The sequence below is a fragment of the Haliotis cracherodii genome, unplaced genomic scaffold, assembly GCF_022045235.1.
Source record: "Haliotis cracherodii isolate W230 unplaced genomic scaffold, xgHalCrac1.p SCAF_4, whole genome shotgun sequence".
Classification (NCBI taxonomy): Eukaryota; Metazoa; Mollusca; class Gastropoda; order Lepetellida; family Haliotidae; genus Haliotis; species Haliotis cracherodii.
The window spans coordinates 26231461-26259460 of record NW_027266297.1 but is presented as its reverse complement, the minus strand read 5'-3'; the positions used below and the strand labels follow the sequence as shown (position 1 = coordinate 26259460).

Below are 28000 nucleotides of genomic sequence, written 5' to 3'. Positions count from 1 at the left end.
ATGGAAAAGAATGCCGGTAGCAGTTGTTGATCTAAAATACGCGTATTCATCTGATACACTGTAGAACATAGTCGCATTCACACATTTTAATCATGAGTAACATCTATATCCAAGAACCTCCTACTCATGGAAAGGTATGTCATTTTCAGGAGACACAAGACACAAATATATCTATCGACTGGAGTGGTGTGGAGTGAGTGAGTGACTGGTGATTGATGTTTTATGTTTTACGCAGTATGTGGATTGTGGTAGCCTGTAAATGATTAGTGGCAATCAAAGCAGTGGTATGTTCTGCATGGATTTAAAAGCCAAGGGATGATGACACTCAATGAGACAGGTCATACACTCAACAGATTGGAATTTTGTCTCAGTATGGGGTACAACGTCTTCCCAAGGCAAGGGAGTTAACTAACTTAAAAAGTCCAGTTTCCCCCTTGCCGAACTAGGCTGGTATTATGGAGTTACATTTTGACTGGACTAACGAGTCTATGCATAGTCCAATCAAAATCGTGCATCGAAATCCGGTTCGTAAACTCTCCAGCAGATTTCGGTCGATTGCAGGATTTGCAAAGCATGTGCACCGCCAACTCGTTGTCAACAGATATTTTCCAAATCTTTTCATGTTTTTAATCAAGGTGCTCACGCATTGCGCGATGTAAGACTCGTTTTATCGCAAGATAGACCTTGATTATCGATCAGATCGTCTTGACTGGGCGCCACTGTTTTGTTTCAAGCAAATGCAAGTGATACGAGAGGTGGAATCTGATTGGTCTAAAGGAGAGGCTCAGAAGGGACATCACTCGTAGTAGCCACTGGTGGTGGTACGATAGAGCCCAGGAATTCCAGCCTAGTTCGGCAAGGGTGGAAAATGGACTTATTAAAGTCAGTTAACTCTCTTGCCTCTGGAAGATGGGGGTACAAGTATGCAGTACTGAAGAAGTAGTCCTCCTCAAAATTATAATTTTGAGTTGTCTATGTGTGATTCCTTATGTAATTTCCTTGTAATCATAGTCTAGTGGTTAGAGCTGGAGAGCAGAAGGTTGGTGGTTAGATCCCCGTCCGAATCATACTAAATAGACATTAAAGTATGGTAGATCTAGTTGTTGTTCTCCAGTGTGGCGCTCAGCATCATGGGGATAAAACAAGGACTGGTCAGCTTGTGATCATTATACAGGTAAACTGTGTCAGAGTGGGTAATCTATGTTAAAACTGAGGTATTACACACACACACACACACACACACACACACACACACACACACACACACACACACACACACACACACACACACACACACACACACACTAAACCCCATCTCACCTCAATTGCCACTTATCAGTGACTATTGCTGGCAGTACTATATGCTGGATTGCACAATGCCCGCTACTTGCTGTCATTGTAGAGCCCCCTGCTGTCTCACCAATTGCTTCAATGATCTTGCCATTACTGTTAAGTGCATAATTGCATTTGTTCCCTCTCCCAAAATAACACCATGTCTTAGAAACAAAATGAAAGGACCTCTTGCTTATATTTTTGTTAATTTGTCTGTGAAAGCTGACTAAAATTACAATGTGTGACCTGGCTTGTGAATCAGTGTCTCTATACAGGAAAGATCATTACTCATGCCATTGACCATTGGTTTGTCTGATCCAAATTGACTTACCGGTATTTACAGGCTGATGTGATATGCTTTAGCTGTAATCATGTTAATACTGGTTACTGCAGGAGTGCAGTATTGAAATTTATTCATTCATCTTAGTTAAGTGTTTAAATATTTAGAGCAGTTTTTGACCAGTTTCTGAACTCTGTTGGGACTATATGCATTGTGATATTTTACTAAAATCATCCTGTCGATCATGATCAATGGGTGACATCACATCATATTTTAACCCTTAATAGTATGCTTATGGGGAATATTTACTTCATGTCTTTTTGTGTTGCAGGTTTTGCTGTCAACAACTGTTGGTGATATTGATATAGAGCTATGGTCAAAAGAGGCTCCCAAGGCATGCCGGAACTTTGTTCAGTTGTTGATGGAGGGATACTACGATGGGACAATCTTTCACCGTTTAGTCAAGGACTTCATAGTCCAGGGAGGTGACCCCACAGGAACTGGTGAAGGAGGTGAATCCATATATGGAGAACCATTTAAGGTGAAGAACTAATCACATTGTACAGTTTTTCACCCAGGTGGCCGGATCAAGGTTTTTCCACAATTTTAAAATGATTTTATCTTGAATTGAAGCATGGTCTCACTGGGTGCTTCTGTTTCACAGAATGAGGATTTGTTTAGTTGGTCCAAGTCTAGAAAATGTATTAAGTTCTGAAGGTCCAATATTTTAATTCTGATGACTTGTTATTGGATGTGTAGAGTCACATGTTCAGATACATGTTAACAGTTTGAGTGCATGTATTTTACTGATATATCTGCACCAACATTAGTGAGACAATCCATTTATCATGATGATGTTCTCATAATAACATTAGACCTTTGAAGATCCAGGGTAGAATAGGTCTTCAGCGACCATGCTTGCCGTAAAAGGCGACTATGCTTGTCATAAGACGCAACTAATGGGATTGGGTGGTCAGGCTCGGTTAGATCGATGCTCATAATATCAATCACTGGATTGTTGGTTCAGACACGATTATTTACAGCCCACTGGAATATTGCTGAGTGAGGCATTAAACGACAATTAAACAAACATTTTTATTTCTATTTATATATGTATATCATTGTATATGTCTACCTATTTGCATTACGAGAGAAAATTATTTTGTAATATATTTATCCTACAGCAGTGTTAATCAATCCTGCACTTCATAAATTTGAAATTTAAAGCCTTTTCATTGGATAATAGCCATCAGGGATGCCTCTATATAGCATGGAATTGCAGGACCATTATGGTTTTGGTGAAATGGATGCATATGATATATGTTGAAAACAATAAGACATATTCTAAGAAAAATGATTTTTATTTTAACTTTGAACTAAAAAACAGTGAAAATGTGATAAAATGTACTGTTTTTCAAAATACTCTTACAACATGTACAAAATAAACTTTTGAAAAGGAATTACCGTATTCGGCCCAAAAAGCGCCCAGGGCGCTCTCAAAATAAGAAATGGGGGGCTCTTATTAGAATATAATTTTGGTGGAAAAAACAGAGTTGAAAGATAAATTTTGTGGTTTATGCTGACGGCCTGACTGTTTATATACGACAGATATGTTTTTTCAGAATTTAATTGCCCATAATTAAGAGTGCATATAACACACGAGTGAATATGAGTCAATAAATAAGTCTTGTGTACATTGATCAATCGGAAGGGGTGCTAATTGTGATTGTTCACTAGCCAATATATTAGCAAATATTGCCGTTGGCGCTTATTACAGCGGGGCGCTTATTACGTCGAATACGGTAACCTTGATATGGTTCAGTATGTCATGGTTACAATGGTGATAAACTTTCAGATCTTTGGATTGTGCATTTGCTTCACTGACTTCTGACTAACACAATGCAACACTTTCAAGTGGAATTTAGTTCCACTGTGTACGCTAATTAGAGGCATCGCCTACTGATTAAAGAGTTCATATTGTGAACATTCATGCATTTATCCTACTCAATATCCATGTCTCATCAAGGTGGAGATCCACATATCTTGTTCTTGTGAGGTTTAGTTTAGAAAAAAGTTACACCATATCACCCCTGTGAAGATCCGTGTAAGAATTGGTCTTCAGCAACCCATGTTTGTTGTAGGAGGCACTTAACTGGATTGTGTGGTCAGGCTCGCTGACTTAGTTGGTGCATGTCATCCTATCCCAATTGCATAGGTCGATGCTCATGATGTCAATCACTGGATTGCCTGGTTCAGACTCGATTATTTACAGGCCGTTGTCATATAGCTGAAATATTGCTGAGTGCGGCGTTAAACAACAAACAGCAAGATGTTTTCATTACAGTGGTTCTGAAACTACAGATGTTGATGGTAATGATTTTTGTTTCAGGATGAAGTTCATTCCCGTTTGCGATTCGTTCGTAGAGGTCTGGTTGCTATGGCAAATGCTGGTGCCAATGATAATGGCAGTCAGTTCTTCTTCACTTTAGGCCCAGCTCCAGAGCTCTATAAGAAACACACCATATTTGGAAAGGTTATTATGTATTTAATTTCATTTCTTTTAATCATTCACTTCAGGATTTCCTGCCACATCAAGCTAACACCGTCATATATCTGGAATACTGTTCAAAACTGTGTTAAACCAAATGCACTCACTCGCTCTTTTAATCATTCAGCTCGTCAAGATATGGTTGAAATATTACTGATGTGACGTAAAGCACAAACTCACTCACTCATTTAATCATTTGGTAAATCGTTTGATAACACCATCCTTTTAGTTTTCCTATGACTGTTTGTCACAGTTTCAAAGTTTGATAACTGAAGAGATCCCTGATACCCAATCTCATTAACATCAGACGTTAGTTCTGAAGACATCCCATTAGGGGTCACGTCAGAATGACCTTTCATCCGACCAATCAGTGCGTCGCTTACCAGATTATGAAAGTGACAGTCGGAATGTGATTTCTAATCATGCAATCTCGAAAACTTTAACACGGGGTATTCTGAACGATAATTACGGGCTTAACGACTGAATTCATACAATCTAGACCATCTATTAGCCACTCCAGAATGGTCTTTTTGTTCAGGTTTCAAATTTGTAATCGAGAATTTGTTAAAATATGTTTCGAAGGGTAGTTTGAAATTTGTGCCATAAAGCACAAGAAAGCTGCCTTCTGATTGGTCATTCCATTGGTCGGTCAAAGTTCGCGCAAGGTTGGTCTGACGTGACCCTTAATGGGATGTCCTCAGATCTTTGTTTAGCGGTAGCGAGAACTAAGATCTGATTTTAATGAGATTGTCTGATACCCCATTCCTAAAGGATGAGTGAAATGTGGATTACATGGTCACAATGGCTGCATGGTATGAATAATGCTGGTATGGATGACTGTCAAGGCAGATCATCTTTCAGCTGTGCCATTGTACTCCAATTGTTCTTGTTCATTGTGGGGGCACAGGAGACCAGTTGCTTTTCTCTAATCCGCCGCAGTTCACTGTGCAGAGTTCTATCCCTTTGGCACGCCAGGAACCTATGAGCATGGGTTCGAATCCCTGTTCCCCTGATTATGTTTGAAGGTTTGTCAGCACCATACCCCTGCTTGTGGGTTTCACCAAGTGGTAAATGGATGAGACCTGCATCACTTCGGGCTTTCTTCCCACATTAAGCTGACACACCGTGATATAACTGGAATACCAGAGCTCCAGATAAGCTGCGTAACTGCGTAAAATACGCATCAGAAATGCAGAAATACACAGTAAAATATAATCCAAGCGTATCAAATACGCAACGAACATTACAGATACGCTACAAAAATAAAACTTGTGCGTATCATCAAAATATTGTGAAGTAACCCTGCGTATTCGATTAGCAAATCAGCAACCTATTTTGAAAAAAACGGGCATTCCGTCAACCTTGCCAAACTCCACGATGACAGTTACATCATGATCATTTGCCATCACACTTTCTTGTGGAAGTATCGTGGTATTTTTGAGTCCTATAAAGCTCTCGAACCCACACGACACCAGTTTGCAGGGACTAGATGAATAGTGTTTTTTAATATTTAACTTAAATACCCACATGTGTAAAAACTAGTGGGTAACAGTAATTTGAATACGCAGATAGAATTACTGATACCCAATGATTTTAAAATGCATGGGTAAAATACCCACAACACCAAAAGCTTATCTGGAGCTCTGAATACTGTTAAACACTTCACCCAACTCACTGACTCACTCCTGTTCAGTGTTCACACAATCAAGCACAGGTTTTGCCATGTGCATCTGTTACCGATTAAAACAATAGAATGCCTTCATAATACTTTTAGTAAACTCAAACTTCTCTCAGCAGTTGTCTAGCCAAAATGTCAAATGTGATGGATGTTATCATTTATTATAGATTATTTGAATTGCTCTGAATTATTCAATTATTTAATTTGTTGCTTCAGGTCGCAGGTAACACACTGTTTAACATGATCAAACTACAAGATGTAGAGACTGATGGCAATGAACGACCTCTTTTCCCACACAAGATTCTCAAGGGAGAGGTAGTGTTGATATGCAGTATTTATAATAGGAGGAGACAGTTTGTAGAAACAGTACTTATCTAAAAAATATTCATGTTACCATTTACCATGTTTACTTTCTTTTTAAGATATATTTATCCATTATTATCCAGTTGTTGTTCTCTCTCCCTGGTGGAGGAATTATCACAGTGGTAACATTTATACATGGATCTGTACAATATGCAGCCATCACTGCCCAAGCAGACAGAAAATTCTGGGTTAGAATCGGTCCCCAATGACCCATGTTGGTTGTTAGTTGGTTGGTTTGTTGTTTAATGCCGCACTCAGCAATATTCCAGCTAAATGACGACAGTCTGTAAATAATCGAGTCTGGACCAGACAATCCAGTGATTGATATCACGAGCGTCGATCCACGCAATTGGGATGAATGACATGCATCAATTAAGTCAGTGAGTCTGACCACTCAATCCCCTTATCGGCTCGTACGACAAGCATAGTCACCTTTTACGGCAAGCATGGGTTGCTGAAGACCTGTTCTATCCCGGGATCTTCACAGGTCTTGTTGGTTGGTTGGTTGTAAAAGGTGACTAAATGAATTGGGTGGTCAGACTCAGTGACTTGGTTGACAGCATGTCCTCGTACCCTGACACCATGGATCGTTGCTCACAACATCCATCTCCGGGTTATCTGGTCCAGACACAATTAATTTCAGGCCGTCATCATATAGCTGGAATGTTGCAGAGTTAAAAAACAAACTAACAACATATTAGATTCATCATTAAATGACCTATTTTAAGTAAGATTAAATGTGTGGTTTATATTTTTTGGTTAAACTGAGGGATGGGTGTTTTCAATACAAAGGCGGTCGGGTAGCCTAGTGGTTAAAACGTTCGCTCGTCACGCCGAAGACCCGGGTTCGATTCCCGACATGGGCACAATGTGTGAAGCCCATTTCTGGTGTCCCCCGCCGTGATATTGCTGGAATATTGCTAAAAGCGGCGTAAAACCATACGCACTCCATCGCTCAATACAAAGTGTGAAAGTCGTTCTAGTGTTTGGCATTTTGTCTCAGATCCTCTCCAACCCGTTTGATGACATTGAACCGAGAGTCCTGAAGAAGAAAAAACTAGAAGGAGAGGAAGCAAAGAAACACAAGAGTAAATCCAAGGCCACAAAGTGGGTGAAGTAAAAGAAGTGATTTTTTAACTTATCCTGCATTACTTCTTAAGGCATTCACTGCTCACCTTTGACAGTAGTGAAAGCTGTGATTGATCCTGCTTGAAGAAATAAAGATGTTGTTCCGTAGCAGGACCCCCCATCACTAGCTGCCACGTCATACCGGAAGTGTTAGACATACGATGACTTCATGTCACTGTTGGTCACGACACAGTACAGAAGAATTTCAGGCATTCACGAGACCCGTGAAGATTCCGGGATAGAATTGGTCTTCAGCAACCCATGCTTGCCGTAAAAGGTGACTATGCTTGTCGCAAAAGGCGAATAACAGGATCGGGTGGTCAGGCTTGCTGACTTGGTTGATGCATGTCATTCATCCCAATTGCGTGGATCGATGCTCATGATATTAATCACTGGATTGTCTGGTCCAGACTCGATTATTTACAGACCGCCGTCATATAGCTGGAATATTGCTGAGTGCGTCGTTAAACGACAAACCAACCAACCAACATTCACGTTACTTCCCCCTTGCATGCTGTATATTGTTGGAACCTTGGAAAATCTGTCAAAATGTCAACATGTCAACATGTGTTGATACCTTGTGCGGTAAACATCCATAAACTGTAAATCATCTGTAAACTTGTTCTCCTTTAAAATGACTAGGTGGTGGTGCTGTAGCCTCATGGTTAAAGCTTTTGCTCACCACACTGAATGCCTGGGTTCGATTCCCCACATGGGTACAATGTGTGAAGCCCATTTCTGGTGTCCCCACGCCATGATATTACTGGAATATTGCTAATAGCGGGTGTAAAGCCCGGCTCACTCATTCACTTACTTAAAACGGCTGAAAATTAAAGCTGAAGCTTGACATGTAGGTTTCAACTTTCTGCTTATTTATCCAAAAGTCACAGAGTTATAACATTAACATATTGATGTTGACAACAGCCTTAATTGCACCCTACTTTTTTTTGTCAGAAATTTCAGCTTGCTGTCATTTGGGGAGGAGGCAGAGGAAGATGAGGAGCAGACGGATAAAGCATCAAAGGTTGGCAGCAGACATTTTGTGTGAGGGGGCTGGGAGTTGTCAGGCAATGTAACTGTAATAGTCTGGATCAACTGTAAAGTCCTTTGATTTTTGTTACTTATTTTTACATTCATGTGTTGTGTGTTAGAACCTTGTATGTTATAGTTGTAACATCAATTGATTGTATTTAATTAAATAGTTACACCATACTGATGTTTGCAACTATAATATACATAGTTTTAACACACAACACAGTTACATATTTCAATGTGATTCTATGAATGTGTACTTTGCCTGTGAAATAAGAATGAATTTGCTTTTGTTTTGTTTTAATATTGATTTGACCAGCAAAGTACTGATTCTCTCTGACATAGTTAATGGGCTTGTCAGTGTCAGATTGGTGTCATCTGTGTTTACAAAACCCATGCCATACTGTCAGGACATGCATGTCCGATGGTTTAGCTGGTTTTTAAACCCCCGTCCGTCCGTCCGTCCGTCTGTCCCTCCGCCCGTCCGTCCAAAAACTTCGTCTGCACGATTTCTCTTAAACTATTCAGTGGATTCATCTCAAACTTAGTACATATTATCTGTGTCATATGGAGGGGTGCAGTCAAAAGAAAAAATTGTTTTTATTAATTTTCCATTTTTTTATGAATTTTTCAAACCCTAACCCTATCCATTATTTAATTTGAAACTACTGACACCCTAGGCGGGTCGAGGGTATTAGTGAGCCACGCTCACTTTTGCCCTTGTTTTTTTCCATAGATTTAGAGGATATAATAAAAGATAAGAACATATATTGTGAGTGGCATTTAGAGTTAAATAACCCTATATTAATATTTCACAGACAACTTCGCAAAAATTCGCAAAAATAATTCCGGTGTAAATCTGGACCGGCAACTTTGAAGGAATGGTGAAAGTCTTCATGGACAGTTTTTCTGTTTTTTGAAGTTTCCACCCAGAAAGCAAAAGGTCGGGGGTTCAATCCTGTCCGCATCATACCAAAAGACGTTAAAAGAAAAATATTAGTAAACTACGGTTATAACGAGCGAAAATTCCACATAATTCATGATCATTTTGAAAAGAAAATGAAGTAAAATATCTGACATTTCATTCCCACAAATAACTTCATTGAAGTCAACCTACTCTTGACCTTCCAGACGATGCGAGGTAAGAGTAAAAGCAGCCATGATCTGATAGACGACCCTCGGCTGAGTTCTGTCCCAGCCCTGGAGACAGACGAGAGACCGGATGGCAAAAAGAGAAAGTCGGGCGGAGAAACAGAGGTGAGAGCGATATGCAGAGTGGTCTTAGCCCTGAGATGATTTGGACTGAATACTTTAACAATGCATAAATTGTAAATCACTGATTATTACTCCCCAGGGAGCTGAGCATGAAAATCGAGTGCTCACTGATCCATTGACCGGGTAATAATAGTGAAGCGTATGAGCATCCACTTGGTGAATGAAATCTGGCACAATATAAATGCACTTGTTGTTGTTGTTGTTAATATTATCAACACCCACGCGTCGCTATATAAGGTTATAAGTTTATAAGCGCAATATTCTTGGACACAATGTTAAACACACCCATCCACACCCACCCATGCACGCACGCAGACACGCACACAGTGCAATAATCTTGGACACAACGTTAAACCCCATTTCACCTCACCACACACATAAACTCCCTCAAAACACTTGATCAACAAGTCAGCCACACTAACACTCACACAATTACTGACACAACCACCCACACAAAAACCTACACAATCACCCACACAACCATCTACACAATCACCCACGCAACCATCTACACAATCACCCACACAACCACCCACACAGCCACCTACACAACAACCTACACAATCACCCACACAACCACCTACACAATCACCCACACAACCACCTACACAACCACTCACACAACCACCCACACAATCACCCACACAACCATCTACACAATCACCCACACAACCACCTACACAATCACCCACACAACCACCTACACAATCACCCACACAACCACCTACACAATCACCCACACAGCCACCTACACAATCACCCACACAACCACCTACACAATCACCCACACAAAAACCTACACAATCACCCACACAGCCACCTACACAATCACCCACACAATCACCCACACAATCACCCACACAACCACCTACACAACCACTCACACAACCACCCACACAATCACCCACCCAACAACCTACACAATCACCCACACAACAACCTACACAATCACCCACACAACAACCTGCACAATCACCCACACAACAACCTACACAATCACCCACACAACCACCTACACAATCACCCACACAACCACCTACACAATCACCCACACAATCACCCACACAATCACCCACCCAACAACCTACACAATCACCCACACAACAACCTACACAATCACCCACACAACAACCTACACAATCACCCACACAATCACCCACACAATCACCCACACAACAACCTACACAATCACCCACACAACCACCTACACAATCACCCACACAACCACCTACACAATCACCCACACAGCCACCCACACAATCACCCACCCAACAACCTACACAATCACCCACACAACAACCTACACAATCACCCACACAACCACCTACACAATCACCCACACAACCACCTACACAATCACCCACACAACCACCTACACAATCACCCACACAACCACCTACACAATCACCCACACAACAACCTGCACAATCACCCACACAACAACCTACACAATCACCCACACAACCACCTACACAATCACCCACACAACCACCTACACAATCACCCACACAATCACCCACACAATCACCCACCCAACAACCTACACAATCACCCACACAACAACCTACACAATCACCCACACAACAACCTACACAATCACCCACACAATCACCCACACAATCACCCACACAACAACCTACACAATCACCCACACAACCACCTACACAATCACCCACACAACCACCTACACAATCACCCACACAGCCACCCACACAATCACCCACCCAACAACCTACACAATCACCCACACAACAACCTACACAATCACCCACACAACCACCTACACAATCACCCACACAACCACCTACACAATCACCCACACAACCACCTACACAATCACCCACACAACAACCTACACAATCACCCACACAATCACCTACACAACCACCAACACAACAACCTACACAATCACCCACACAACAACCTACACAATCACCCACACAACAACCTACACAATCACCCACACAACCACCTACACAATCACCCACACAACCACCTACACAATCACCCACACAGCCACCCACACAATCACCCACACAACAACCTACACAATCACCCACACAACAACCTACACAATCACCCACACAACCACCTACACAATCACCCACACAACCACCTACACAATCACCCACACAACCACCTACACAATCACCCACACAATCACCCACACAATCACCCACACAATCACCTACACAACCACCCACACAACAACCTACACAATCACCCACACAACCACCTACACAACAACCCACACAACCACCTACACAATCACCCACACAACCATCTACACAACCACTCACACAACCACCTACACAATCACCCACACAACAACCTACACAATCACCCACACAACAACCTACACAATCACCCACACAACCACCTACACAATCACCCACACAGCCACCTACACAATCACCCACACAACCACCTACACAATCACCCACACAACAACCTACACAATCACCCACACAGCCACCTACACAATCACCCACACAATCACCCACACAATCACCCACACAACCACCTACACAACCACTCACACAACCACCCACACAATCACCCACCCAACAACCTACACAATCACCCACACAACAACCTACACAATCACCCACACAACAACCTACACAATCACCCACACAATCACCCACACAATCACCCACACAATCACCCACACAACAACCTACAAAATCACCCACACAACCACCTACACAACCACCCACACAATCACCCACACAATCACCCACACAACAACCTACACAATCACCCACACAACAACCTACACAACCACCCACACAATCACCCACACAATCACCCACACAACAACCTACACAATCACCCACACAGCCACCTACACAATCACCCACACAATCACCCACACAATCACCCACACAACCACCTACACAACCACTCACACAACCACCCACACAATCACCCACCCAACAACCTACACAATCACCCACACAACAACCTACACAATCACCCACACAATCACCCACACAATCACCCACACAACAACCTACACAATCACCCACACAACAACCTACACAACCACCCACACAATCACCCACACAATCACCCACACAACAACCTACACAATCACCCACACAACCACCTACACAATCACCCACACAACAACCTACACAACCACTCACACAACCACCTACACAATCACCCACACAACCACCTACACAACCACCCACACAACAACCTACACAATCACCCACACAACCACCTACACAATCACCCACACAACCACCTACACAATCACCCACACAACAACCTACACAATCACCCACACAATCACCTACACAATCACCCACACAATCACCCACCCAACAACTTACACAATCACCCACACAACCACCTACACAACCACCCACACAATCACCCACACAATCACCCACACAATCACCCACACAATCACCCACACAACAACCTACACAATCACCCACACAATCACCCACACAACCACCCACACAACAACCTACACAATCACCCACACAACAACCTACACAACCACCCACACAATCACCCACACAATCACCCACACAACAACCTACACAATCACCCACACAACCACCTACACAATCACCCACACAACCACCTACACAATCACCCACACAGCCACCCACACAATCACCCACACAGCCACCTACACAATCACCCACACAGCCACCCACACAATCACCCACACAGCCACCTACACAATCACCCACACAGCCACCCACACAATCACCCACACAACCACCTACACAATCACCCACACAGCCACCCACACAATCACCCACCCAACAACCTACACAATCACCCACACAACAACCTACACAATCACCCACACAATCACCCACCCAACAACCTACACAATCACCCACACAACAACCTACACGATCACCCACACAACCACCCACACAACAACCTACACAATCACCCACACAATCACCCACCCAACAACCTACACAATCACCCACCCAACAACCTACACAATCACCCACCCAACAACCTACACAATCACCCACACAACAACCTACACAATCACCCACACAACCACCTACACAATCACCCACACAGCCACCCACACAATCACCCACCCAACAACCTACACAATCACCCACCCAACAACCTACACAACCACTCACACAACCACCCACACAATCACCCACCCAACAACCTACACAATCACCCACACAACAACCTACACAACCACTCACACAACCACCCACACAATCACCCACACAACAACCTACACAACCACTCACACAACCACCTACACAATCACCCACACAACCACCTACACAACCACCCACACAACAACCTACACAATCACCCACACAGCCACCCACACAACAACCTACGCAATCACCCACACAACCACCTACACAATCACCCACACAACAACCTACACAATCACCCACCCAACCTCCTACACAATCACCCACACAATCACCCACACAACAACCTACACAATCACCCACACAGCCACCCACACAACAACCTACACAATCACCCACCCAACAACCTACACAATCACCCACACAATCACCCACACAACAACCTACACAATCACCCACACAATCACCCACACAATCACCCACACAATCACCCACACAACCACCTACACAATCACCCACACAGCCACCTACACAACCACCCCCACAATCACCCACACAACCACTCACACAATCACCCACACAATCACCCACCCAACAACCTACACAATCACCCACACAGCCACCTACACAATCACCCACACAACCACCTACACAATCACCCACACAACCACCTACACAATCACCCACACAACCACCTACACAATCACCCACACAGCCACCCACACAACCACCCACACAATGACCCACCCAATCACCCACCCAACCACCCACCCAATCACCTACACAATCACCCACACAACCACCCACACAACCACCCACCAAACCACCCACCGAACAACCTACACAATCACCCTCACAACCACCTACACAATCACCCACACAACCACCTACACAACCACTCACACAACCACCCAAACAACCACTCACACAACCACCCACACAATCACCCACACAATCACCTACACAACCACCCACCCAATCACCTACACAATCACCCACACAACCACTCACACAACCACCCACACAACCACCCACACAATCACCCACACAATCACCCACACAACCACCCACACAATCACTCACACAATCACCCACACAATCACCCACACAACCACCCACACAATCACTCACACAACATCCCTATCATCCCCATTACCACCAGCTGATGTACTGGCTTGTTTCCCCAGGGCTCTGACACAGGCGATGACAGTAAAGAGAAGTCATTAGAGGTTGTGAGGAAGAAACTCAAGATAGATGAGACGGACAAGAAGAAGGATGTCGGTGGGAAGGAAGACAAGAAGAAAGAAGACAGAAAAAAGGAAGACAGCGACAGAGAGTCAGAAAAACCAAAGCCAGCACACAGGTGACCTAGTTTCCATCAGTAGTAGTCAGTAGCTATACTATTGGCGACGGACATGCTTCCATTTTTCATCACCCGACATATATATGGGGGGATATGGTGATCATTTGTCCGTCCCTCCGTCTATCTGGCCGTATTTCATTTCCGGAGCATAACTTCAAAACCGTGAAAGTATTTTCTTCCAAACTTGGTGCCTTTTGCTGTTGTGTGGGCAGGTTGGGCAGGATTTGTCATCTTCTGATGACTTGTTTTGCAAGTCTGTTTTATGACTATTGTGGTTCTCTATGTTGAAGGCAATTACTCCATTAGTTGTTTTTGGCTTGACAGTTACATCACCTGACAATCCGTAAGTAGCCGTCACCAAATATTTGACCAAGTGTTCACACCATATTCTCTTAATTCTGTACGAAAGATCCCAACACATGCAAGGTGGAAATGATTCATAAAGATGATGCTCAACAGACTCGTGTGATGTCATCATGCCCTGATGGAACACAGGACACCCCTTGTTTGATACACCACAGCTAGCTGACCAGGGTGTTTTGGTAGCTTCATGGACCTGCTGGTTTTCGGCTGGGAACCTTAGATATATTCTCACTAAGATCATGGGATCCAAGAGTTACTCTCACAATTACAAGGATCATGGGATCCAAGAGTTACTCTCACAATTACAAGGATCATGGGATCCAAGAGTTACTCTTGCAATTACAAGGATCATGGGATCCAAGATTTACTCTCACAATTACAAGGATCATATGATCCAAGAGTTACTCTCACAATTACAAGGATCATGGGATCCAAGAGTTACTCTCACAATTACAAGGATCATGGGATCCAAGAGTTACTCTCACAATTACAAGGATCATGGGATCCAAGAGTTACTCTCACAATTACAAGGATCATGGGATCCAAGAGTTACTCTTGCAATTACAAGGATCATGGGATCCAAGATTTACTCTCACAATTACAAGGATCATATGATCCAAGAGTTACTCTCACAATTACAAGGATCATGGGATCCAAGAGTTACTCTTGCAATTACAAGGATCATGGGATCCAAGATTTACTCTCACAATTACAAGGATCATATGATCCAAGAGTTACTCTCACAATTACAAGGATCATGGGATCCAAGAGTTACTCTCACAATTACAAGGATCATGGGATCCAAGAGTTACTCTCACAATTACAAGGATCATGGGATCCAAGAGTTACTCTCTCAATTACAAGGACCATGGGATCCAAGAGTTACTCTTGCAATTACAATTCCACTCCGATCATGATGATCTTGGTCATCCAAAGGAGGTTAAAAGATGGTACTTGTTGTTACCCTGTCTGGCGCTCGGCATTAAGAGGCTATAACAAGGACTGGTCGGCTCGGAGTCGGTATACTGACATGGTATCTCAGTGTGCTAGCACTATAAATTGGCATCACTATAAATTGGCATTACAAGCAGCCAAACACTCACACAGGTGCATGCACGTCGCTATATAAATGCAATAATCTTGGACGCAGCGTTTAAACCCCATTTCACCTCACCTCCCCATTTATGATATGACTTCCTCACCCTTTTGTTTCAGTGAGGAGCTGAAAAAGGAGTCAAAGCATTTACAAAAGGAACTGCCAGAAGCTAAACGGAAGAGTGAGAGAAAGACAGACGAAAAGCAGGAGAAACAAGAAGACCCAAAAGAAGCAAAGAAGGACGTGAAGTCTGAAGGAAAGACAAAAGACACAAAAGACAAAGGGAAGAAAGGAGCAGATATAGGTACAGGAGCTTGGTCTTCATGCTAGATTCTCTCAACTGTCATTCTCTACAATTTATTTTTCAGGAGCCCAGTGGTCAGTGTGCCCGCTCTGTGTTTCAGTCAGTGTGCGTGGTCTATTAGTCAGTCACTTTGCCTGGTCTGTGAATCAGTCACAATGCGTGGTCTATTAGTCAGTCTGTATGCCTGGTCTGTGAGTCAGTCACTATGCCTGGTCTGTGTGTCAGTCACTATGCCTGGTCTGTGAGTCAGTCACTATGCCTGGTCTGTGAGTCAGTCACTATGCCTGGTCTGTGAGTCAGTCACTATGCCTGGTCTGTGTGTCAGTCACTATGACTGGTCTGTGAGTCAGTCACTATGCCTGGTCTGTGTGTCAGTCACTATGCCTGGTCTGTGAGTCAGTCACTATGCCTGGTCTGTGAGTCAGTCACTATGCCTGGTCTGTGAGTCAGTTACTATGCCTGGTCTGTGTGTCAGTCAGTATGCCTGGTCTGTGTTTCAGTCAGTATGCCTGGTCTGTGAGTCAGTCACTATGCCTGGTCTATGAGTCAGTCTATATGCCTGGTCTGTGTGTCAGTCTATATGCCTTGTCTGTGTTTCAGTCACTATGCCTGGTCTATGAGTCAGTCTATATGCCTGGTCTGTGAGTCAGTCACTATGCCTGGTCTGTGTGTCAGTCAGTATGCCTGGTCTGTGTGTCAGTCACTATGACTGGTCTGTGAGTCAGTCACTATGCCTGGTCCATGAGTCAGTCACTATGCCTGGTCTGTGCATCAGTCACTATGCCTGGTCTGTGTGTCAGTCTATATGCCTGGTCTATGAGTCAGTCTATATGCCTGGTCTATGAGTCAGTCACTATGCCTGGTCTATGAGTCAGTCTATATGCCCGGTCTGTGTTTCAGTCAGTGTGCGCAGTCTTTGTTTTAGTCTATATGCCTGGTCTGTGTCGGTCACTATGCCTGGTCTATGTTTCAATCTATATGCCTGGTTTATGTTTCAGTCTTAATGCCTGATCTGTGTGTCAGTCTTAATGCCTGGTCTGTTAGTCAGTCTATATGCTTGGTCCGTGTGTCAGTCACTATGCCCCGTCTGCGAGTCAGTCACTATGCCTGATCTGTGTGTCAGTCACTATGCCTGGTCTGTGAGTCAGTGACTATGCTTGGTCTGTGTGTCAGTCAGTATGCCTGGTCTGTGTGTCAGTCACTATGCCTGGTCTGTGAGTCAGTCACTATGCCTGGTCTGTGTTTCAGTCACTATGCCTGGTCAATGAGTCAGTCACTATGCCTGGTCTGTGTGTCAGTCTATATGCCTGGTCTATGAGTCAGTCTATATGCCTGGTCTATGAGTCCGTTTTAATGCCAGGTCTATGAGTTAGTCTATATGCCCGGTCTGTGTTTCAGTCAGTGTGTGCGGTCTTTGTTTTAGTCTATATGCCTGGTCTGTGTCGGTCACTATGCCTGGTATATGTTTCAATCTATATGCCTGGTCTATGTTTCAGTCACTATGCCTGGTCTGTGTTTCAATCTATATGCCTGGTCTATGTTTCAGTCACTATGCCTGGTCTATGTTTCAGTCACTATGCCTGGTTTATGTTTCAGTCTTAATGCCTTGTCTGTGTGTCAGTCTTAATGCCTGGTCAATGTTTCAGTCACTATGCCTGGTCTATGTTTCAGTCACTATGCCTGGTCTGTGTTTCAGTCAGTGTGCGTGGTCTATGTTTCAGTCTGTATGCTTGGTCTGAGTTTCAGTCAGTGTGCGCGGTCTGTGTTTCAGTCAGTGTGAAGGGTCTATGTTTCAGTCTATATGCCTGGTCTGAGTTACAGTCAGTGTGCGCGGTCTGTGTTTCAGTCTATATGCCTGGTCTGAGTTTCAGTCAGTGTGTGCAGTCTGTTTCAGTCTATATGCCTGGTCTGTGTTTCAGTCAGTGTGCGCGGTCTATGTTTCAGTCTATATGCCTGGTCTGAGTTACAGTCAGTGTGCGCGGTCTGTGTTTCAGTCAGTGTGCAGGGTCTATGTTTCAGTCTATATGCCTGGTCTATGTTTCAGTCACTATGCCTGGTCTGTGTTTCAGTCAGTGTGCGCGGTCTGTGTTTCAGTCTATATGCCTGGTCTGTGTTTCAGTCAGTGTGCGCGGTCTATGTTTCAGTCACTATGCCTGGTCTGTGTTTCAGTCAGTGTGCGCGGTCTGTGTTTCAGTCTATATGCCTGGTCTGTGTTTCAGTCAGTGTGCGCGGTCTATGTTTCAGTCACTATGCCTGGTCTGTGTTTCAGTCAGTGTGCGCGGTCTATGTTTCAGTCTATATGCCTGGTCTGTGTTTCAGTCAGTGTGCAGGGTCTATGTTTCAGTCTATATGCCTGGTCTGAGTTACAGTCAGTGTGCGCGGTCTGTGTTTCAGTCAGTGTGAAGGGTGTATGTTTCAGTCTCTATGCCTGGTCTGAGTTACAGTCAGTGTGCAGGGTCTATGTTTCAGTCACTATGCCTGGTCTGTGTTTCAGTCAGTGTGCAGGGTCTATGTTTCAGTCTATATACCTGGTCTGTGTTTCAGTCAGTGTGCGCGGTCTATGTTTCAGTCTTTATGCCTGGTCTCTGTTTCAGTCAGTGTGCGCGGTCTGTGTTTCAGTCAGTGTGCAGGGTCTATGTTTCAGTCTATATGCCTGGTCTGTGTTTCAGTCAGTGTGTGCGGTCTGTGTTTCAGTCAGTGTGCAGGGTCTATGTTTCAGTCTATATACCTGGTCTGAGTTTCAGTCAGCGTGCAGGGTCTATGTTTCAGTCTATATGCCTGGTCTGTGTTTCAGTTAGTGTGTGCGGTCTATGTTTCAGTCACTATGCCTGGTCTGTGTTTCAGTCAGTGTGCGCGGTCTATGTTTCAGTCTATATGCCTGGTCTGTGTTTCAGTCAGTGTGCAGGGTCTATGTTTCAGTCTATATGCCTGGTCTGTGTTTCAGTCAGTGTGCAGGGTCTATGTGTCAGTCTATATGCCTGGTCTGTGTTTCAGTCAGTGTGTGCGGTCTGTGTTTCAGTCAGTGTGAAGGGTCTATGTTTCAATCTGTATGCCTGGTCTGTGTTTCAGTCAGTGTGCGTGGTCTGTGTTTCAGTCTATATACCTGGTCTGTGTTTCAGTCAGTGTGCGTGGTCTATGTTTCAGTCTATATGCCTGGTCTGTGTTTCAGTCAGTGTGCGCGGTCTATGTTTCAGTCAGTGTGCGTGGTCTGTGTTTCAGTCAGTGTGCGTGGTCTGTGTTTCAGTCAGTGTGCGTGGTCTATGTTTCAGTCACTATGCCTGGTCTGTGTTTCAGTCAGTGTGCGCGGTCTGTGTTTCAGTCTATATGCCTGGTCTGTGTTTCAGTCAGTGTGCGTGGTCTATGTTTCAGTCTATATACCTGGTCTGTGTTTCGGTCAGTGTGCGCGGTCTGTGTTTCAGTCTATATGCCTGGTCTGTGTTTCAGTCAGTGTGCGTGGTCTATGTTTCAGTCTATATACCTGGTCTGTGTTTCGGTCAGTGTGCGTGGTCTGTGTTTCAGTCTAAATGCCTGGTCTGTGTTTCGGTCAGTGTGCGCGGTCTGTGTTTCAGAGATGATGCCCAAGGTGGACATGCTGGAGGAGTACAAGCAGGAGCGGCAGAAGTACAAGGACCTGCGACAGAAGCAGAGCAAGAAGGGGTCCAGTCGGGAGGCAGACACACTGGCCATGCTCGCCAAGTTCCAGAATAAACTGGAGAATGTCAGGAAGTTAGCTACAGACGATGATGAAGAGGAATTGGAGGAAGAGAAGAAAGAAGCAGAAGCAGAAGAAGAACTGGAAGATGATGATATGTCCTGGTGCGTAGTCTGATTTTAGTATGGACCGTTCATGTTTGTTTATTGTTTAACGACGCACTGAGCAATATTCCAGCTATATGACGGCAGTCTGTAAATAATCGAGTCTGGACCAGACAATCCAGTGATTAACATCATGAGCATCGATCCATGCAATTGGGATGAATGACATGCATCAAACAAGTCTGACCACCCAATCATCTCTTACAACAAGCATAGTTGCCTTTTATGGCAAGCATGGGTTACTGAAGACCTATCCTACCTCGGATCGTCACAGGTGGTCCACAGAATAGAGTCCACTGTGACAGGTTCTGAATTTAGTAGGGGTCGACTGTGACAGGTCCTGAATTTAGTAGGGGTCGACTGTGACAGGTCCTGACTTGAGTAGGGGTTGACTGTGACAGGTCCTGACTTGAGTAGGGGTCGACTGTAACAGGTCCTGAATTTAGTAGGGGTCGACTGTGACCGGTTCTGACTTAAGTAGGGGTCGACTGTGACAGGTCCTGACTTGGGTAGGGGTCAACTGTGACAGGTCCTGACTTGAGTAGGGGTCGACTGTGACAGGTCCTGAATTTAGTAGGGGTCGACTGTGACAGGTCCTGACTTGAGTAGGGGTCGAGTGTGACAGGTCCTGACTTGAGTAGGGGTCGACTGTGACAGGTCCTGACTTGAGTATTTGTTGACTGTGACAGGTCCTGACTTGGGTAGGGGTCAACTGTGACAGGTCCTGACTTGAGTAGGGGTCGACTGTGACAGGTCCTGAATTTAGTAGGGGTCGACTGTGACAGGTCCTGACTTGAGTAGGGGTCGAGTGTGACCGGTTCTGACTTGAGTAGGGGTCGACTGTGACAGGTCCTGACTTGAGTATTTGTTGACTGTGACAGGTCCTGACTTGGGTAGGGGTCAACTGTGACAGGTCCTGACTTGAGTAGGGGTCGACTGTGACAGGCCCTGACTTGAGTAGGGGTCGACTGTGACAGGTCCTGACTTGAGTAGGGGTCGACTGTGACAGGTCCTGACTTGGGTAGGGGTCAACTGTGACAGGTCCTGAAGTTAGTAGGGGTCAACTGTGACAGGTCCTGAATTTAGTAGGGGTCGACTGTGACAGGTCCTGAATTTAGTAGGGGTCAACTGTGTTTTCTGAATAATCAGTATCTTCCTTTTTTGCAGGTTGGGACACAAATTACATTTTGAGGACAAATCCAGGAAAGTCATTGATGCCAATATAACTGATGAGGACAGATATGAAATTTACGATCCCCGAAATCCGCTAAATAAGCGGAGAAGAGAAGCCAGCAAACAGACTTCTCGGGACAGACGGTAACAATGATTCCTCAGTAACATGCCGGGGTGTTCCAGGCACAGACGATAACGCTGACTCTCTGAACTACAAGGAGAGTGTTCATGGAGACAGACAGTTGACGTGAGGAACGTGCGCCTTGTGATGTATCCGCTCAAAACAACCCTAGTTTCTCATTGGGGGATTATCAGCATGCATTATGTTCACTGGTGATTTCATGATGAGTAATAAATAGTAATGTCTATATCAGATATCAGCATTGTCGGGATGTGACAAGTTGGCAAGGGAGAACATGAACATGATGAATGGAGTTTATAATGTTTTTCTCATAATGATATTAGAACGCGGGATTGTGATGTGTCAAGCTAACACTCTATCCGCTGAGCTGCCCTACTGCACTGATAAATAACACTGTGATGTACTTATTGTAGTCTGGGTGTTTTCGGTTGTCTTTGTCGAAGTGAAAAGTGAAAGTCAGTGTATGTTATCAGCCTGCCAAAGTCATTGAAACATTTAAAGGGAGACAACTCTATAGCACCTGTGTGACTAAGTTATGAGTGAATGATTCCAGGAAAGTTAGATGTTCTGTCAGTAGAGAGGGAAGGCTTGTAAGAATGAGTGTTTGAGCCAGAAGTGAATGATTCCAGGAAAGTTAGACGGTGTGTCACTAGAAAGTGAAAGCTTGTAACAATGTGTGTTTGAGCCAGAAGTGAATGGATCTAGGAACATATTATCAACATGAAAATGTAACAGAATAAGGATTTATTAGTAATGAAGTACCACATGTGTATGAAAGTGCTTTGTTTGTTTTGTATTAAAACTGATGCCCTCTCCATCTCGATCTCCAGACAATCTCCAGACAATGCACGCTGTATGTACTGAGTTCCCTATCACTGTCAATACATCGCATCAAGCAATGGCCTGGTTGAAGCGAAGGGGAATCAGCGTGTACAGATGACAATATATCTTGGTCAGCATGTGCCATAGTCTTTTGGCCATCTTTTCAACATGATGACTGGTATATCACACCTGGAAGAATCCATGTTATCACACCTGGATGAATCCATGTTATCAGACACCTGGATGAATCCATGTTATCAGACACCTGGATGAATTCATGTTATCAGACACACCTGGATGAATCCATGTTATCAGACACCTGGATGAATTCATGTTATCAGACACCTGGATGAATCCATGTACTCAGACACCTGGATGAATCCATGTTATCAGACACCTGGATGAATTCATGTTATCAGATACACCTGGAAGAATCCATGTTATCAGACATGTTGATGAATTCATGTTATCAGACACCTGGATGAATCCGTGTTATCAGATACACCTGGAAGAATCCATGTTATCAGACACCTGGATGAATTCATGTTATCAGACACACCTGGATGAATTCATGTTATCAGACATGTTGATGAATTCATGTTATCAGACACCTGGATGAATTCATGTTATCACACACACCTGGATGAATCCATGTTATCCGAACCACCTGGATGAATCCATGTTATCAGATACACCTTGAAGAATCCATGTTATCAGACACCTGGATGAATCCATGTTATCAGACACACCTGGATGAATTCATGTTATCAGACACACCTGGATGAATCCATGTTATCAGACATGTTGATGAATTCATGTTATCAGACACACCTGGATGAATCCATGTTATCAGATACACCTGGAAGAATCCATGTTATCAGACACCTTGATGAATTCATGTTATCAGACACACCTGGATGAATTCATGTTATCAGACACCTTGATGAATTCATGTTATCAGACACCTGGATGAATTCATGTTATCACACACCTGGATGAATCCATGTTATCCGACACACCTTGATGAATCCATGTTATCAGATACACCTTGAAGAATCAATGTTATCAGACACCTGGATGAATCCATGTTATCAGACACACCTGGATGAATCCATGTTATCAGACACCTGGATGAATCCATGTTATCAGACACCTGGATGAATCCATGTTATCAGACACCTGGATGAATTCATGTTATCAGACAGACCTGTGGAAGAAAGTGATCATGTACAGGGCACTTGTATGCCAGATTCTGTGCTGTATGTTTCAATCAAAATTTCATTAAGTCTGTGCTTTACGTAGTAGAAAGACCTTGGAAGAGTACATTATTGTTGATACATGAAGGTACAACAGCACAGTGCCCTGTTCAGTGTTTGACACAAACACTTGTCAGCTGGTCCCAGTCTAGCACTTTTTCTTAAGGACCAGTAAAAATAAATAAATGCTGGTCCGGTGGTCTAGTGGTATTTGAGCAATGAACAAAATAATTTCAGGTTGTACAACTTATGAAATAAGCAACAGACCACCTCTAAACTCGAGGCAGAACCAGCCACCTAAACAACCCTGCACGGAACAGTGGTAACCTTCTTGGCTGGTTTCTCATTCTAATTGCACAATGAAGTGGTACCTATTACAACCCGTTAAGGTCAGGACCATTGTGTCTAGTAGAGATCCAACAGAACTAGAAATTGTTTCTTTGACCCACTGACACAGTTTGGTTTGTGTCAAACACTGCTGTCCCAAGTTCTCTGTCTGCTGCTGGGCGCCATTGTAACAGAATGTGAAGTTGGTTCTGTGAATAGAGATCATGCATACTTGTATATATTTGTCCAGATTACCTTCTCTAATTGTTTTCTCTGTTTGTGACAAGTTGGTCCTGAATGAGAGGGGATATATATTTTTTAAGACAATAAAACTTATGTGACCATATTTTGTTTATCAGAGAACCTTACTCGATACTCCATGTCCTTGCTGACCTCCATTTTCACAATCTCGTGCCTTTGTAAGTGCTTACTGATTATTGAGACCATCATATGAAAATATAACATGACCGTCATGATAATACAAAATTACATTAAAGCTCTATTGTTGTTAATTTTGTATATTCCAGTATTGCCTTTTGATGGATATCTTGAAAACATATTTGAATATCCTGTTCACATCTTTCTTTTGGAGGGGACACAGGTGGCCAAGTCGTCTAAGGTGCTGTGATTCGATGTGCAGAGTTGCATCCCATGGTCACACAAGAGACCTATGATTGTGGAATCAAATCCCGGTTCGCCCTGATTATGTTTCTAGGTTTGTCAGCACCATACCCATGCTCGTGGGTTTCACCAAAGTGGTAAATGTCTGAGACCTGCATCACTTAGGGCTTTCCTCCTACATTAAGCTGACATGCCGTGATATAACTGGAATACTGTTAAAAGCGGCATTAAACCCAACTCACTCACTCACTCTTTCTTTTGGAGGGACAAGTGTGCTGAGTTGTGTCCCTTGAACAAGACAGAAACCTATGATTGTGGTTTCAAATCCCGGTTTGCCCTGATTATGATTCTAGGTTTGTCAGCTCCATACCTGTGCTCATCATTGTAAACATCTGAGACCTGCATCACTTTCAGGCTTTCCTGCCACGTTTAGCTGACACACCGGGATGAAGCTGGAATACGCATCTCTCTCTCACACCTTTTTTATTGCAATATGTCCATTGAAGGTGTCATGAAGTGTATTTGTTCCCTGTTGTGAAAATTATATTGATCATGATAACGATTATGATAATGGCTTGGACCGTTCCACTACAAAACAATTTTAGTGCTGTATGAGTCATACCACTAAGATTGCTTTGTGCATTTTCTGTGAGTGCACCAGAGTTGCGTCCCTTGGGCACGCCAGAAACCTATGATTGTGGGTTCGAATCCTGGTTAGCCCCGATTATGTTTCTAGGTTTGTCAGCACCATACCCATGCTCGTGGGTTTCACCGAAGTGGTAACGTCTGAGACCTGCATCACTTCAGGCTTTCCTCCCACATTTAGCTGACACGCCATGATATAACTGGAATACTGTTAAAGACGGCCTTAAACCCAACTCACTCACTCACTCACTGTGAGTGCACATTCTGTGAGTGGTGGGTGCTCCCAGTAGGGCAGGGCATGCTTACCCTTTGTTTGAACACCTGGTGTCTAAACGGATTTTCAGTGATCCATTCATGTAATTTTCCCCACTATTTTGCCTTCTACGCCCAATGGAATCTCTTGCGGGGGATGATCGATCGATGATTCTCTGGCGTTGGCGTGATATATATTATAGAACAGAAACAGGAAGAGAGAGAATCAAAAGACCACAAGGCAACTCGGCACTCTGGTGATCTGAGATAGAATGGGAGTTACTCTCATCGTAGCACTAAGAGCACTTATTGAACGGGATCCAAGTGGACCTCATGAAAAGGTTTCTAAATAACAAAAATAAAATGTAGCTTTGTACTTCTTTCTACTTTCATGATCCCAATGCCAAAGGTTTTCACCTACCTGCCAACATTGGTTGTAACAGTGTTATCTTGTGGCTTTTTGTACTTGCAGGAGTTGTCTTTCAGTGACCGGGTGAATGAACTATCTCAACAATAATGTCTTCCGTAAACTTGGAGACACTAGTCAGTCCTCTGCTTGTTCATTTGGATTATTGTGGTATTTCTTGGGTAGGACATATGAGATACTGGTACATGCTGTATTGTTCAATGTAAATTGTGTTTATTCTGTTAGTGCCCATTTCTGGTGTCCCCCGCCGTGATATTGCTGGAATATTGCTAAAAGCGGCGTAAAACCATACTCACTCACTCACACATTATTCTGTTAGTAACTGCCAACAAAATGATTTCATATCACAGCATTTGTGGCACAGTAAGAATACTGACAATATCCATTGTTCTAGGCAATAGTGTTACCATGGTTACTGTCATATATCCATATATCATATATATTGTAAATCGTGAAATTAATGCGTCTCCAAAAGAATGCGACCACTGGATCATAGCCAAAAATGCAACTCAATATGAATGCAACATGCCCTCCTCTCAAGCACCAGTGGATTTCTATCTAAAGAAAATGTCCTCAGTCAAGTTTAGAATCCTCACCTTAATCCAACCGTACATTAATCCAATCACACACAAAATAGTACCACTTATTAGCGTTGAATAAAGTACTTCCGCAAAAACAATACATGCGCGCTGGCTCGTGTCAGCCTTTGACGCAGTTGCTAAGAGCAAAGAGTGGCGTCTGTCTGGACTTGCTGGTGTGATCACTGATGACATAAGTGAGTAGAACTCTTGTCTTTACCCCAGCAGTGACAATTCACAGGATGTAATTAGTGTTTGAATGACATTGTTTATATACTTTATATACAAGTGCTGCTCAATAAACAGTGGTGTGGAATACATCAGCGTTTGTCTAAGTTGATATTTTTGCTATCCAAAATGTCTTATTGTTGATATAAATGTGATGTTTAAAAATGTGAACAAAGACCACTCGCATTTTTCGCATTTAATTCATGCTCGCTTTAATTTCAAGATTTACAGTATATATATATAGTTTCGTTAGTGTGGATACCTGTCTCCCATTTTGTTTTTGTTAAATGACAATAAATTCTTCAGAATAACCTACTTGAAATTGATTATTATGGATGCTCCGTCCCTTATGAACTCATTTTGTGAGGCGCCCATTTCTGGTGTCCCCCGCCGTGATACTGGTGGAATATTGCTTAAAGTAACATAAAACCAAACTCGCTCACTCACTCACTCATCTTATGAGGCATTTGCTTGGAACTTTGTACAGGGAATTTGGAATTTCTTTTGCTTGTGGGTTATTCTGAATTATTTACTCATATTTGATAGGAAGGTTAGGTCAAGTGAACCTTTTTGATGGTTTGTTAATCAAATTTGTTTTGACTCTAAGATCATTGTACAGTTTCTACTGATACATCTTTGTTTGTTTTCAAGATCATTCATTCATTCAGCATCAATCAACACCATTGTTCATGAAATAAATGACATCACATGATCCGATATGTTTTGTTGTATGTTCGCATTGATAATGATTATTTTTGCAGTTGCATGGAATATTGGGTTGACTAGAAAAAAATATTTCAGAAAAATTCATGCCATGGATAAATTGCCCTTGCTTTGAGACT

The 28000-nt window shown here is 43.3% G+C and overlaps 1 protein-coding gene across 1 annotated transcript; it reads left to right on the top strand.

Annotated features, from left to right (window-relative positions):
* LOC139478720 (spliceosome-associated protein CWC27 homolog) lies at nt 1-27828 on the top strand. Its single transcript, XM_071261309.1, has 11 exons — nt 1-134; nt 1944-2153; nt 4002-4145; nt 6055-6153; nt 7205-7308; nt 8284-8353; nt 9493-9618; nt 14933-15108; nt 16687-16871; nt 20441-20687; nt 21855-27828. Exons 1-11 carry the CDS (start codon nt 93-95, stop codon nt 22006-22008), a joined length of 1557 nt encoding a protein of 518 aa, XP_071117410.1. The 5' UTR covers nt 1-92; the 3' UTR covers nt 22009-27828.
* Nucleotides 27829-28000: the final 172 nt, after the last annotated feature.